The sequence below is a fragment of the Trachemys scripta genome, chromosome 16, assembly GCF_013100865.1.
Source record: "Trachemys scripta elegans isolate TJP31775 chromosome 16, CAS_Tse_1.0, whole genome shotgun sequence".
Classification (NCBI taxonomy): Eukaryota; Metazoa; Chordata; order Testudines; family Emydidae; genus Trachemys; species Trachemys scripta.
This window is the reverse complement of record NC_048313.1, coordinates 11,516,303-11,530,402: the sequence shown is the minus strand read 5'-3', so window position 1 is coordinate 11,530,402 and position 14,100 is coordinate 11,516,303. Positions and strand designations below refer to the sequence as shown.

Genomic DNA, 14,100 nt, shown 5'->3' with positions numbered 1-14,100 from the left:
CCCCCCCCCCCGGCTCCGCGGCTGCGTTACTGCCCCCCCCGGCTCCGCTCCTGCTCCCCCCCCCGCTCCGCGGCTGCGCTCCTGCTCCCCCCCCCGCACTAGGCTCCGCGGCTGCGCTCCTGCGGGCAGGGGCAGGCCTGGGAACCGGCCCGCCTGGGCTCCCAGCCACCCCCACGAGCAGAGCCTGGCAGATGCATGTACGAGATGGTCTCTCTGCTCCAGGCAGCAGGTGCTCCGGCTGGGCTGTCAGCTCCCTCGCCCTCGCCTCCCGCTTCACTCCGCCAGCTCCCACTCAGCTCCGCTCTCCCCCATCTCTCCACAGGCTCTTTTCCCCCCTCACCTCCCACCGTGACGCTGCTCCCAGCGAGAGCTGAGCTGCTGGCCTGTCTCTCTCACCCAGTAGTGCACCCTGCTTTCCCCTGGGTCTGCACCCCTCCCAGACGCACCCTCCACTCCTTTCTGTTGTTCTGTGAGCCCCTCACAGCGCTCGCATTAGATGTATGGGGGCGGGGGGGGGCAAGGGACTTATAGTCTCCTGCCCTAAGGTAAGTTTGCACAGCACAGTAGCAGGGCTGCTGCTGGAGGAGTTGAGGTGGCTGCAGCCTGCTTAACGGGTGTCCCTAATCACACTAACACAGCACAGGTGGCATCCACAGTTGCCATGCTGCCCAGGATGCCAGCGGCAAGGAAATCTGCGCACTGCTGCTAGCCCTGCAGCCGGAGGGCTAGCATGCTAGTGCTGGCTTCACCAAAGTTTGCTCCACCCTGAAAGTCCCTCGCAGCCACAGACAAACTAAGAGTGGAAGTGCTTAGGCTGCTTCCTTGCTTGCTTCATTTCTGGGTCTGCTGGCGAGTAAAGGTCTCCCCCTGCACCTGGGATCAGAACAGATGCAGCTCTTGGAGCCACACTGACATCCAGAGTGCCCTTCGATGTGTGCTGTGTCTGCAGAACATAACTCCAAATGGCAAAGGGGAGACTTTTTATAGCCAGCGGCTGGGCAGGGTGGGGGAGCTTTTCCTCAAGAGCAGTGAGGCTCTCAGAGACAAGCTCTGCCCATTCTTGCCCCAGGGGATCTGGGCTCTGTCACGCCTGCAGAGCTGCCCAGAGGATTCAGGGGGCCCGGGGTAAAGCACGTTGGGGGGGCCCCTTCCATAAAAAAAAAGTTGCAATACTATAGAATACTATATTCTCGTGGGGGGGCTGTGGGGCTTGGGGCCTGCGGCAAATTGCCCCACTTGCTCCCCCCCATCCCGGCCAGCCCTGCACACCTGCAGTGACGTCTGATGGTAGGACCAAGCTAGCCACATCCCAGGTACTGGTAAAGCTGCTCAGTACTTGCACATCAAGTTCAACCCTAAAAAGAAACCCTCCACCACTAGCTGCGACCAGGTGACCTGGGGAACACAGGAAGCGCCTACCTGTGAAAGATGCTGCTGCAGCCACATCCTTACACACACCCTGCCAGCCTGGCATCAGGCACCCCAGTGCTGGACCACTGGGATCTGGGGCATGCAAGGCCAGGGTGTGAGGAGAAGCCGTGACGGGAACTGGAGTGCAGCTTATGGGGTGGGGTGAGCAGCATTTCAGAAACACCCCTCTCCCCCCCCCACCAAAAAAAGGGCCTAGGCTGGAGCAATTCAGAGATTGCTCTGGGGGAGAAGCTGGGACTCAGCTGTGGCTGAGTGGGAGAGGCCCCCTGCATATTAATGGGGCGGGGAGGTCTCTGACAGAAGCAGCTCATGCAAAAGGATCTGGGCTTCTCGGATCTCCAAGGCAATAGGAGCAGAAAGCCACCCCCAGCATCAGGACTGCTATCAGGGTGTGGGAGTAAGGTTCTCTCTTCTCGGTAGCCCCAGCAGGATCAGGGAGGGGGCGCATGAGGAGACTGAAGCTGGCAGCCTGCTGTACAGTCAGTTCAATCTAAAGGGCAGAGGGTATCTGGAGATAATGAGCATCTAATAAAAGGCACAACAGTGACTAGTATCAGCAGATTAAGTTCCCCTGGCTGAAGCTTGGTGGGAGGGGGACCGGAAAGGTCACTTAGGACAAGGTGTGTTTTACAGGGAGGCAACCCAGCTGGAGGTACTTGGACAAGTTTTGCTAAGAGGACCCAGTGGTCCTGGGGGAGAATGGCATGGAGAATAAAGCCACAAGGAACACACCAGGAAGCGAGCATGTCAGGGGAGTCTGGGGGAATAGGCTCTGGGGTTACAGCTGCACAAGCGTCTTACTGCAGGGTCCCAGCCCTATTCCCCCTCCCCACCCATGGGTCCCACTTATGGAGAGACTCAGAAACAGGATCCTAGTACTCTGCCCATTCCCTTCCAGGCAGCAAGATCTCAATTGCCCCAGCTCCTTTAGGTCCACCCCTTCCAGCGTCTGAAGTGGAATCACAGCAGTCAGCCAAGGCACCAGTTAGAAACCAGGCCCCGCAGCCAGCCCTGTCTCTCCTCGGGGCTCTATGCCTTCCCTCTGGGATACAGCACAGAGATCTTAAGGCCAGAAGGGACTCTGGGGGATGCACTAGTCTGGCCTCGCACCAGCCCTAGGTCCAGCCAGCATCAGCAAAAACAGAATGAAGCTGCAGAAACTGGGGGCTGAGGATTTTCCCCCCCGTCCATATATTATTTTAATTAAACATTCACAATCTAAGTACTTTCATGTTCAGCCATCCAGAGACACCAGGCAAGTCCGGCGCTGGGGGGGTGGGGGTGGGAGAGCATTTTGCTCACTCACACCCATGAGCCCAGCCTGGGTCACTGGGCAGCCACAACGTTGTGAAGATGTAGCAAGGAATTATCCGGCTTTGTGACAGGGTTCAGACAGGCATGTAACAGGTTTGCTACTGAGGGGCCATTTTCAAAGGCACATAGGGCAGCCAGGTGCCTGATGCCCACTGAAAGTCAACAGGGACCCCAAGTCCCCTTTGTGCTGGTGAATGTCTCCCCTCCCACAGCCACCAGGTCAGGGGTTACACCAGGGAAATGCAGCTCAGTTGGCCCCTATTATAGTGGACAGTTTCAGCCTCCCCAGCTGGGCCCGGCAAGAGCCCACAGGCATGAGCGAGAGGAACACCAGGAAGGGTGCAGCCTCCAAGGCACACAAGTAAAAGCAGAGACAGGCCCGAGGCACAGAATCCAGATGCTCTGGGGGCCAGGAGGCTGCCCAGGTCCCGCCCATTTCTTGATTAAAAGCAGCTTGGCCCAATTGCTCAGGAAGGCGCAATGCTAACAAGATTCCCAGCCAGCACCCCACCCAGGTAGGGGAGCCCGCTGCAGTTCTGACTCAGGGACATGAGTCCCTGGGTTGCAATAGCCAGACAGGAACAGCACAAAGCTCAGAAGGGAGGAAAAGCTACATGGGTCATAACAGGGAGCTGCGAGGCAGCATGACCCAACAGTCACAGGGGACAGGAGCGGATTCAGGAATCTGTGTATCCAATGGGGTTTGCTTTGAGCTGCAGAGTAAAAGGCCAAAGAACTTCCTTTGGCTGCATCTAACAATCTGCAGTGGACATAGCCCTGGGAAGCTGCCTTTTGACACCTGTGGAGTTACCCTGGCACAAAAATAAGACATCACCCTCACCAGTTTGATGGGGTCCTGGCACTCTGCCAGTCAGGGCTGGGCTGGAACCAAGGCACTGGAAGAGACTTTGGGGAGCAGGGTTTCATGTGCGGGTGCTCCCTACGCCCTGGGGCTGATTATAAAAGTGGGGATCATTGACCCCTTTTAAAATCATGAAGAGTTTGGCTGTGGACAGATAACATCTGGCAGGTATCCACACATGTTCTCAGTCCCTCGCCACAGGGAGGGTAAGCTAAAAAAAAAATAGTAACAAACTACCACTGCAGCAGACAACAAAGGACGTTTGCCCTGCCAGGCAGTCCCCTGTCAGGGATGCAGCACGCAAAAGTAGACTGTCCTCACAGCCAAAGCAACCTCCACGTGCTTCATCTACAGATAACTCACAAAGGAAGCCCAGAAGAGCCGCACATGAACAGGACCAGCTGCATCACTGATGCCATGTCCTCCCCAAGGAGGATATCCTGGGGACCAGCAAATTTTAGACACCCCAGAGAAGGAGGGAGTTTAATTTGTTGCTTCCATATAGAATCAAGAAAGCATCGACAGGCTGAGGGCTAGCCAGCCCCAGGGCCATGGAAGGGACCTCCCTTACCCATGGTCTGCCATGGCCCATGGAGGATCCAGTGTCTCTGTACGTGAAGGCTCATGCTGCACCAGTGGCTCTCTCCTCATCTCAGCGGATGGGGCCCAGTTACATGTGGGCAGGATGGTTCTGGAGGCACTTGATGAATTCAGCGACAGGTTTGTCCTCGTAGCAGATCTGATACACAGCAGTGAAGAGGGGGAACCTATGGGCAGATGGACAAAGTGACGCGCTATGCAGCACTGATGATGGCAAATCCATCTCTATACATACAGAGTTTCAACCTCTGTAGCCTTAGCTGCAGGACGAATAGGGATCCCTACACCCGACATCGTTTGCTTAGCAGCACACAGCAGTTTAGGGCAGGACATTAAGACTGGTGTAACCAGCCGAGACTAGAGGGGGGTAAACAGAGGCAGAACAGACCTGCCATTGATAGAGCACAGCCCCCATCCTGACAGCACACTAACACTCAGTGACACAAGATCTTAACACCACAGACATTTGGTGCTTCATTCAACAGGTGACACCTCCTGCAGCACAGCACCCGTTACTCCTCTGCTAGGCATTGGGCTCAACACCAATCCAGGGGGAAGAGTGTCTCCTACTGAACCAGAACTGTAACACGTTGGTTTTCCCACAGGTCTCCCCTCCAAGTTCTGAGCCAAGATGGCCCTGCTTAGCTTACAAGATCTGCACAGGTACATGCACTGGCTTTATATATGCAGGAATCAAAACCTTGCGGTTGCACTCAGAGGTAACCGGCAAGTCACTGCTGCACCAAAATGGTCTCTTCTGGGTTTAGCAGTTCTACCTGGCTTGACATGTGAGAAGAGCAGCATCACCTGCTCTTATTAACCACCGTGGCCGGGGTGGTTGGAGGATACTGGAGCGCCTGTCCCCACATCAGACAAGGAGGGTGCAGTTTTGGAATCCAGCATGCAGAGCAGATGATGTGCAGCCCCAAGGCAGGCCTGTCCTCACATGCACCAGGCACCTACCCAGACAACTCATAAATGAGGAACCAGACTGGAAGGCAGGAGCTGGTGACAATGGCAGACACTGCCCATAGTGCCTGACAACATTGCGGCCAGGGAGCCTCAGAAAGGCGAACTCCAAGAGATAAATGGGCAACAAGAGAGACACTGACGCAGGGACAAAGCTCCAGATCAGCTAACGAGGAATGAGCTGCTGCCACCATCCAGCTGCCCAACCAGAGTTAGCAGATTGACCCTCTGTCTCCACCAAGGACCGTGATCTCTGGGGCAGACAATCCAGGCTCTGGGGCAGGTCCCCTTCTACTACACATGTGGGTGCAGAGCTAAGGCTTGGGATGTGCCAGAGACCCCGACTCACTTGTCGGTGGGGCTCCAAGGGAGACCATGGGCAAAGCCGAGGGAGGGGCAACAGAACTCACTTCTCCACCAGGTTCTTCTGTTTGAGGATGTGGTTCAGCTCGGCGGCCGTCTGGGGACCCTGCAGCTTCTGACCATTCAGCATCTCCTTCTCCAACTGCTGAATGGACTAAACAAGCCAAATACAACCCAACCGCAAGGTGAGCTGGGCCCATTCACCTGCAGCCCCCGACCCCCAGCCTGTCCTTTCTTCCCCAGGTCAGAAGGCTTCATCACAGGGGAGGATCAAATGGGCTGCAGAGAGCAGCAGCTGCCTGGATCTGACCTATGGGCTCACAGCTGTGCACCAGGGCTGTGTCAGGGCATGTGTCCAGTTATGGGTGTGGCGGGGTTACACCTTCCTCTGCAGCATCCAGCACTGGCTGAGCCCATGCAGCAGGGATAGTGAGTGCTGATCTCATTCACCAGGGAGGTTAGGCCACCAGGCTCTGACCCACCAGGACAGGGCACCTCTTGCTACAGCCCATTTACTGCCCAGCCCCATCCTTCCTCCCCCCAGGAAAGACCAGAAGGCTCAGGTCCATGGTGCCACCAACATTCCCCACCCTGGCACGCACCTTCCCGGTCCTGGCAAAGGCCTCGGCCACCCTGCGGTTCCTGCCACCATAGCAGGTGGTGATAAGGTCGGCGATCCCACAGCTCTCCAGGAAGGTGGCCGAGGTGACAGTGCCTTTGCAGAAGAGCTTGGCAAAGGTGATCATCTCCATCAGCCCGAGGCGAATCACAGCAGCCTTGGTGTTGTCCCCAAAGTTCAGGCCATCACAGAAACCAGCCCCTACAGCTACGACGTTCTGGGGGGACGACAGCCCACAGGGGCCAGTTACCAGCAGGGATCACTCTCTGTCAGTGTCTGCATGTTCCTAGAGCATCAAGGCACCTCCCTGAGGGCCCATACCTGCTCCTCCTGCTCAGAGCCTGTCAGCTAAGCAGGGCTGGATCAGGCCAGCACTTGGATGGGAGACCTAGGTGGCATCCTTCCCACTATGTCCATTTGCCTCAGCATGGGCAAGCTGCTGGACTTGGTGTAACACTGAGGCACCCCCATTGCTCCCGTGATGCTTTGTGCGAGTGATGACCCAGCCAATGTCCAACTTGGGCCTCTCCACTTAGCCTCCCTGAACACCCTGCAGAGATAGCAGGCCAGGCCTGTTGCTAACCCGACGCCCTGCCTTTCGTGCACCTTGAGGGCCCCGCAGATCTCCACGGTGTCAGCCTCCAGTACCACGGTGATCCGGAAGTTGCACGTCTGCATCAGCTCCTTCAGGATTTGCCCATGCTCCAGGTTCTTGCAGCCTAAAGGGTGTGTGTTGGGGGGCAGTGTTACTGGCAGAGACCCTGGAGAAGGATTGTGCCCACCTCCAACCTGCCCAATAGGGGAGATGAACTCATGCCTCCACACGCCTGACAGCTCAGCCCCTCTTGCCCAGTGTTAGAGCTGGGGCCTTGCCGAGCAGTGGGGAGGGATCTGGTTTTTATCTACACTAGGGCAGCAGAGATGGCACATGGACGGTCCAGCCCATGTGCCTAGGCCCCACAAAAGGACTCCAGGGTCCTACTGGCAAAAGGAAGCAGAGGTGCCTTTTCCGGAGCAGGATTCTCTCCTCTGGGACACAGCATTAATACAGGAACACAACTCCAGCTGCTACACACGGCATCTCACCCTGATCATCTAAATGCAGGGCCTAACAGCCAAGACGCTTGGTTTCCGTTCCCAGCAACCCAGTTTGACACATCATAGTCCCAGCCAGATGGTGCAGATGGGAAAACTGACACACAGTGGGGACAACAGTGACCTCTGTAGGATGCGACGGGAGTGGAGGGGCTTGTGAAGTGCTCTGAGACTCGCTGAGTGGACAGGGCAGAAGGGCAATGCCTGAGCCCTACCCTCCAAATATAAATTAAATCCAAGCCTTGCCAGGCCAACAGGCAGAGCGAGCCAACCCCAGCGGGGTCCCTCTGAATTTCATCCAGCACCCCTGAACATACACAGACAGTGCCCACATGGAAAGTCCTCAAAGTGTTGATCTAGGAAAGCCTTGTCAGGCAAGGAGAGAGAAACCTGCTGCCATGCTCCTGCATGGATGCTGGACAAACACAGACTGGATCAGTCGTTAGCCTTGGGATATCATGGAAGACAGATGGTCTATCAAGGGCTGACAGCAGCGAGAAGCGTGGAGCCTTCAGCTGTTGCAGTGATAAAGAGAACCACAGCCTGGCTGTTTGACATTACAAAACCCTAAGCGCTGCCCGCCCCGTCCCAACCTATGCCCCTTATCCCTCTGCTCCAGGCTTCGACTCTTAACCTCATAGTGGATTGACGAGTGTTACTGAAACATGAAGCATTTGCAGAGCCCTGCTGCTAATTCAACTGGAGACAGAATCACAATTTTGACTTAATAAGGAGCCTTTACCCAGAGCACGTCTGGCATGACTTTAACACGCTGAAACCTAATTAGGGACAACGTGTGCTTGGCTTTCCCTGCCTGCTGGTGAGTTGAATAAATGCCACCTTTATGTGTGAGTCACTCCTCTCCTTGCGGGACCAACAAACATGAACACACATGACAGACCCCCAAGAGGCAAAGCACCTGCACTGGGTCGCTGCTTCTCCGCTCTAATCCCCCAACAGCTCCCCAGGAAAGCGCAATGGAGGCTTTGATCTCTACAGCCATAACGGCAGTTGGACCCAAGCTGCTTTTAATATGCTGTGACAGAAGCTGCAGGAAACAATCCTGCCCTGACCGAACGCTTGGTATTTGTACGACCATAACCCCCACACTGCCTCTCCAGCTCTTGGGAGGTCCCTGGTGCTGGGCTCTATACAAATGCAGGGTGAGCCACAGGTGCGGCCTGGGTGTCTGGAGGGAGCTGTTATAAAACAGACCAGCTCTGGTCTGCATGAGTGAGGCATATTTCTTAGTTTAAAACAACACATTTAGCAGGGGTGGAGACTCTGAACACAGCAAATAAGCCAGAGGGAAGAGATGTTACTGTAAAACATAGCTAGTAGCAGGCAAAGACCCAGGACTGGAGGAGTGTCCCAGAGGGACAGTGCCCACTTTAATAATGGTCCAGGAAAGGCTGTGATTTTCAGACATGGGGCCAGGCTCCTCCATCAACATTTAGGCATGGGCAGGACCTGGGTCCATAGTCAGCAGTGCCAATTGCCTTCAACGGGGCTTGGCCCCTCTGAAAGCCAGGCCAGTGCAGGGCTCAAAGACCCTGATTCCAAGCATCCAGCTTTGAAATTTTTGCCCTAAATTAATAAAAACCCATGAAGGTAACACGGTACAAGACCCATCCCAGCTCAGCCCTTTGGTTTTCCTGCTGCAACACTGCTCCTCTGCTGCCTGCATTTTGCCTGAGTGGACAAGGACATGGCTGGAAAGTGCCACGTTCAGGCTGCGCTGCTTGATTGATAAAGTAATAACCCCAAAATAGTTCCCAGGAGACCTGACCAATTCAAGCCTCTCTGGTGTATCCACCAAGATATAACTGACATGCACCCATGCCACGAAAAAAGTCCTCAGTCCTGCCAGCTCTTGGATTGATACCGTCTGTGTGATTGTGTAGCACCCAGTACAACGGGGCTTTGGCTGCGAGGCACCAGCGTGATTAGCACTAAGAGCGTGATGGGTTTATAACGTTCTAGTCCGCCCCTCCCCCGCCCTCCACCCTTTGCAGTGTCTCGTCTGCTTTTAAAGCCAAAGCCACCTTTGAATCTCATGACAGAAGAGGTGCCCAAGCCAGCCAGCCACGCTGTTGATCTTGGCTGCTTTCTGTGTTTAACAAACAGGCCATACAGATGGCCTGTCATCAGCCGAGCTTTCCAGCTGCCCTACTGATAATAGAAGACTGGGAGAGTGTCACCAAAAGGTCCCTTAACATGATACCACAAGGCCTCTGCTCAGTTCTCCCTCTAGGGCTCCAGCCCCCTTGGCATCAAGAGGCTTGTCCCCCTTGCCAATGGTGCAAAGCCAGAAAATCCAGAGAGCTGGAACCCAGCAGATGTCTGTCTCCAGCACCAGGAATAAAGGGCCTGACACTGGACCTGAGATGAGGGTTCTGTCACCAATGCCCAGGGATGACATGCCCCCAGCCTGCTCCTCACACACCAGAGGAGCTGGGCTCTGTGTGGCCAACAGGCCCACACATACAGTCATGCTGGTGAAGCTGGCTGATGCTCAAAGACCCACCCCGATGGTGCAGGGATGGGTGTGGGAGGAAGTCACTTTTCTAATGCCACCCAACTAAGCAATGGCATCAGATCCCTCAGCATCTGACACCTGCTGAGGTTTCCTCCCTACCCCCACCCTAAGCCCTGTGCCTGGGGTGGGCAGCAGGCAGGACCCCTGCCCTGGGAGGGAAGACTGGTAGGGCCCCTGAGTAGGGTGGGGTATTTTAACCCCTTGTAACCCTGCCCCCTCCCCGGCTCCAGGCTGAGGGGGCAACAGTGGGGGGTGGCTCATTACCAATGGTTGTTTCGCAGAACTTCTCCTCTGCCACTTCGTTGGCAATGTTGGCCCCCATCAGGACACTCATCTCGATGCCCAGCCATTCATGGATAACGTGCGAGATCAGCTTCAGCCCCTCTGGGCCCTCATCCACCCCCTGCGATGCAACCGGGCGCAGTGGTTATTCCCCAGGGGGTCAGATGCCCGGTAACTCCCAAGCTCCCTCAGTTGCATTGCACTCTGTGTCCCCTGTGTCCCATCTGCATTAAACCCTGGCCCATGGCCCACCGTCATGCCTCAGTCACCCACCTGATGATCTCTATTGTCTCCATAGTGCCCTAACCCCCACGCCCCAGCTCTATTTTCCCTCCACCAATCCCAAGGCCCGCCCTCAATCTCAATGCTTGGCCCATAGTCTCCCCTCATCCCACACGCCGTCCCTAAATGCCGTAGCAGTATTCACCCCCCCACCCCAGTCAAGTACCCTGTTCCTATTCCTTCCGAGTTACTCCACTTGCTGCTCTCCCCTCCGCACTGTGGCCTGCACATGCCTGTTATACCCATGAAACTCAGTTTCCAGGTGAAAAATCCCTTAGACTCTTCCTCCCCAGCTCCTTGTCCGCGTAGATACCTGGCCCCCTCCTGCCACCACCCAGTCCCCTTTCCTACCCAGCTCATGCCCTGCCAACCAGTGCGCAGAGCCACCCCAGTGAGCCAGGCTCAGCCTCTAGATGCTGCTCTTCCGCTCACACCTTGATGAGCGATACCCCGATGGTCTCCTTCTTCACATGGTCTTTGAGCTGCTCACAGAGTTTGCCGATGAACTGGTGGGGCACCACAAAGATGAGGATGTCTGCCCCCGCTGAGGCCTTCAGCAGGTCTGGCACTGCCACCTGCAGGGGAATGGGCCCATCACCAAGAAGCTGTGTCCATTGTCACCAAGCTGCTACCTAGTGCCAAGAGGGGCCTGTAAAATCCTGGGCAATGTGGTGGGAAATGGGGGCTGCCAGAGGCTCCCCGTGGAGGCATGTTCTGCAAGTACACGGCCCACCTGAAGTCAGGAGCCACGTGAGTTTCTCCCCTCAACACTGGAGTTCAAGTGGGGTCTTTGGGGCAGGGTCCAGTGAGGCAGCTGGGGCTTGAAGATGGCAGAGCACCACCTGGAGGAAGGCTCAGCCCATGGCCAGGACAGGAAGAGAGAGGGCACCCAAGAGGCCAGGGAGGTTGGGGTGCGGACAGGAGATGAGGCTGATGGATGGGGAGATCACACACCTATCTGGGGGTCTTAGTTGGGTTTAACCCCGCTCCCCTGCTGGCACGTGGTTCTGTAATGGAGGTCGTTGCCCCTAAAACACCACAGATCCTTGGAGAGAAGGGGGCTCTTTGCAGGCCTGACACCCTGAAGCACAACCAGACATGCAGTGCCGTTCCCATCCAGTATGGTGTGAGGAACGACTAGGGTGCCCATTGCCTCAGTCAAGGCTGCAGTAGAGCGAGCACCGTGGGTGAGAAACAGGATCAGCCAAACAGCAAGGAGGGTAGGGGGGCTCCATGGGGGAAGAGCAGCCAGGGACCACAGCGCAGGGCGCACAGGGCAAGCTCACTGCGTGAGTGAGTAACTGAGCACGCAAGCCAGCCCCGCAGTGGTTGCACAAGCCATTCCCTCCATGTCCTGGCCTCAGGGAACCAGATCAGTTAGCCGACTCTGGAGCAGATAGTTATTTATTACCTCCGTCACCAAGGAGACAAGGCTTTGAAAACAGGCCTTGCCCCCCTTGATCTTCACTCTGCTAGGAGAGAAAGAAGCCAGCTCCTCTATCCACAGCTGCATTTCAGGGCTCTGCAGTGGCGTGGCAGGAGAGGGAAGCATTTGCCCCAAGCTCTCCCCCCCCTGAAAAAAATCCTCCCAGCAGTTTCAACAGGAGACATGCCTCTGCCTAGCCTGTGAGGTCATGTGACATTGCTAGGTGCTGGTGAAAAGCTGCTGGGTCCCACCCCAGCACTGACTGCATTTCAGTGACCCATGAAGATGTTCCTGGGGTATCGGTTGGCATGTGCTTTGGGCAGTGGAAAGGGATGGCTTAGCAGTCTAAGCATCAGGCATGGAATCACTTCATTCAATAGGGTTAGCATATGCTTCCCAGGGAGCTGAGTGGGAGATCCAGGCAGCTTTGGAACCTGAGAATAACTGCAACACCACAGCCTCCGTGTGCTCGGGAGCAAAAGGTGCTAGTGAAACACCAGGAACCTTCTGTGCATCTCCCCAGCCTATCCCGGATGTGACTACAGAGCCTGCCCACTGGTGAAATAGCTTCTGCTCAACCTTGCCCCACCCCCCCGGAAAAAATATTGGACTCACCACATTAGGTGGCAGCTTGTGCCCTGGCAGGTATTTGACGTTCTCATGTTGCATGTTGATGATTTCGGTGAGCTTCTTCCCACTCACCTCCTCCTCAAATACCCACATGTTCACTGTGGTGTCAAACTGCTCCAGCTTGGCCGCATTGCTGCCCACGATCTTGGCGATGGCTGAGCCCCTGCAGGGAGCAGAGGAGGCAGATGCATTTGGGGAGGGGGGGGTCACAGAGGGGGAGCCTAGTCAGGCACCGGAAGGGGCAATGGGTCCGAAGCAGCAGAATCTCTGAGCAGGCTCTCTCCCACATGGCCCCTGCAGCAAGGCCCCCTGCTTTGGCCACGCTCACAGAAAGAGGACTGGATGCCTGGAAGGAAACCTGGTGGTGGGGAGGGCTGGCAGTCTTGCTGGGGACTGGCCCCAGAGCCCCCGGCATGGTCACAGGGCACCCCACTGCGGGGGGCGGGGGCTGTCAAAGAAGGAGGCCGAAGGAGCCGGGCGTTACAGGGCTAAGGACACTTGGGGGACAGTGCACGGGGCTGGGCCGCTGGCTGTGTGCAGGGATAACCCCGAGCCCAGGGACACGCAGCAGGCGGAGCTGGGCAGAGCAGAGGGGACAGGCTGGCTCCGGCGGGGCAGAGCTCGGGGAGGCGCATTCAAGCCGGGCTCCGAGGCATCTGCAGCGGGGCGCAAAGCCCCCAACGCCGGCCAGGGGGCGGCACCGGGACAGCCAGGGCACGGCGGGACCCCCCGGCCCGGACGGGAAGCCCGGCTTCGCCCACGGCCGCACCAGGCTGCAGGACTTGGCTCCATGGGCGGCAGGAGCCGGGGAGCTGCCCCGGGGCAAGCGGGCTGCAGGGCACGCGGCTCCGGGGGACGCTCACCAGTTCCCGGAGCCCACGATACAGACTTTCCGGCCGCCCATGGTCGGCGAAGCGGGGGGCGGGCGGCGACTGCGCTGCACCACCAGGACGGGGGGCATTTAACGCCCCAACATGCAGGGCGGGCCCCGCCCCTAGCCAGGGAACCACGCCCACCGAGGCCGCAAGCCACGCCTCTCGCCTGGCCAGCTTCTTTGGGGCGGGAAGGAGGGGGCAGTGGAGACACAACGTGGGGGAGAGGAGGGTCATTCTCTTCCCCCTCAACACACCTTGTTCTTCCCCAGCTCTGCCCATTTCTCACCTTTGCAAAGCACTTTGAGGGCTATGGGAGACAAGCAGGGAGGATCATTAAGAACAGCCGTATTGGGTCAGACCAAAGGTCCATCTAGCCCAGTGTCCTGTCTGCCGACAGTGGCCAATGCCAGGTGCCCCAGAGGGAGTGAACCTAACAGGCAATGATCAACTGATCTCTCGCCTGCCATCCATCTCCACCCTCTGACAGACAGAGGCTAGGGATACCATTCCTTACCCATCCTGGCTAATAGCCATTAATGGACTTAACCTCCAGGAATTTATCTAGTTCTCTTTTAAACTCTGTTATAGTCCTAGCCTTCACAACCTCCTCAGGTAAGGAGTTCCACAAGTTGACTTTGCGCTGCACGAAGAACTTCCTTTTATTTGTTTTAAACTTGCTGCCTATTAATTTCATTTGATGACCCATAGTTCTTGTATTATGGGACTAAGTAAATAACTTTATGTAAAAATCATTACTGCTGTGGGCCCTGGAGCAGCACAGGCCAGTCGGAGAGAAGCACAGCACTTACACTG

The 14,100-nt window shown here is 56.5% G+C and overlaps 1 protein-coding gene across 1 annotated transcript; it reads right to left on the bottom strand.

Annotated features, from left to right (window-relative positions):
- Window positions 1-4,062: 4,062 nt before the first annotated feature.
- On the bottom strand, window positions 4,063-13,433 carry GPD1 (glycerol-3-phosphate dehydrogenase 1). Its single transcript, XM_034792683.1, has 8 exons — window positions 13,276-13,433; window positions 12,398-12,575; window positions 10,791-10,931; window positions 10,057-10,195; window positions 6,765-6,877; window positions 6,142-6,375; window positions 5,587-5,693; window positions 4,063-4,374 (listed from the first exon to the last, which is right to left on the bottom strand). The coding sequence occupies exons 1-8, from the start codon at window positions 13,371-13,373 to the stop codon at window positions 4,278-4,280; spliced, it is 1,107 nt and encodes a 368-aa protein (XP_034648574.1). The 5' UTR covers window positions 13,374-13,433; the 3' UTR covers window positions 4,063-4,277.
- Window positions 13,434-14,100: the final 667 nt, after the last annotated feature.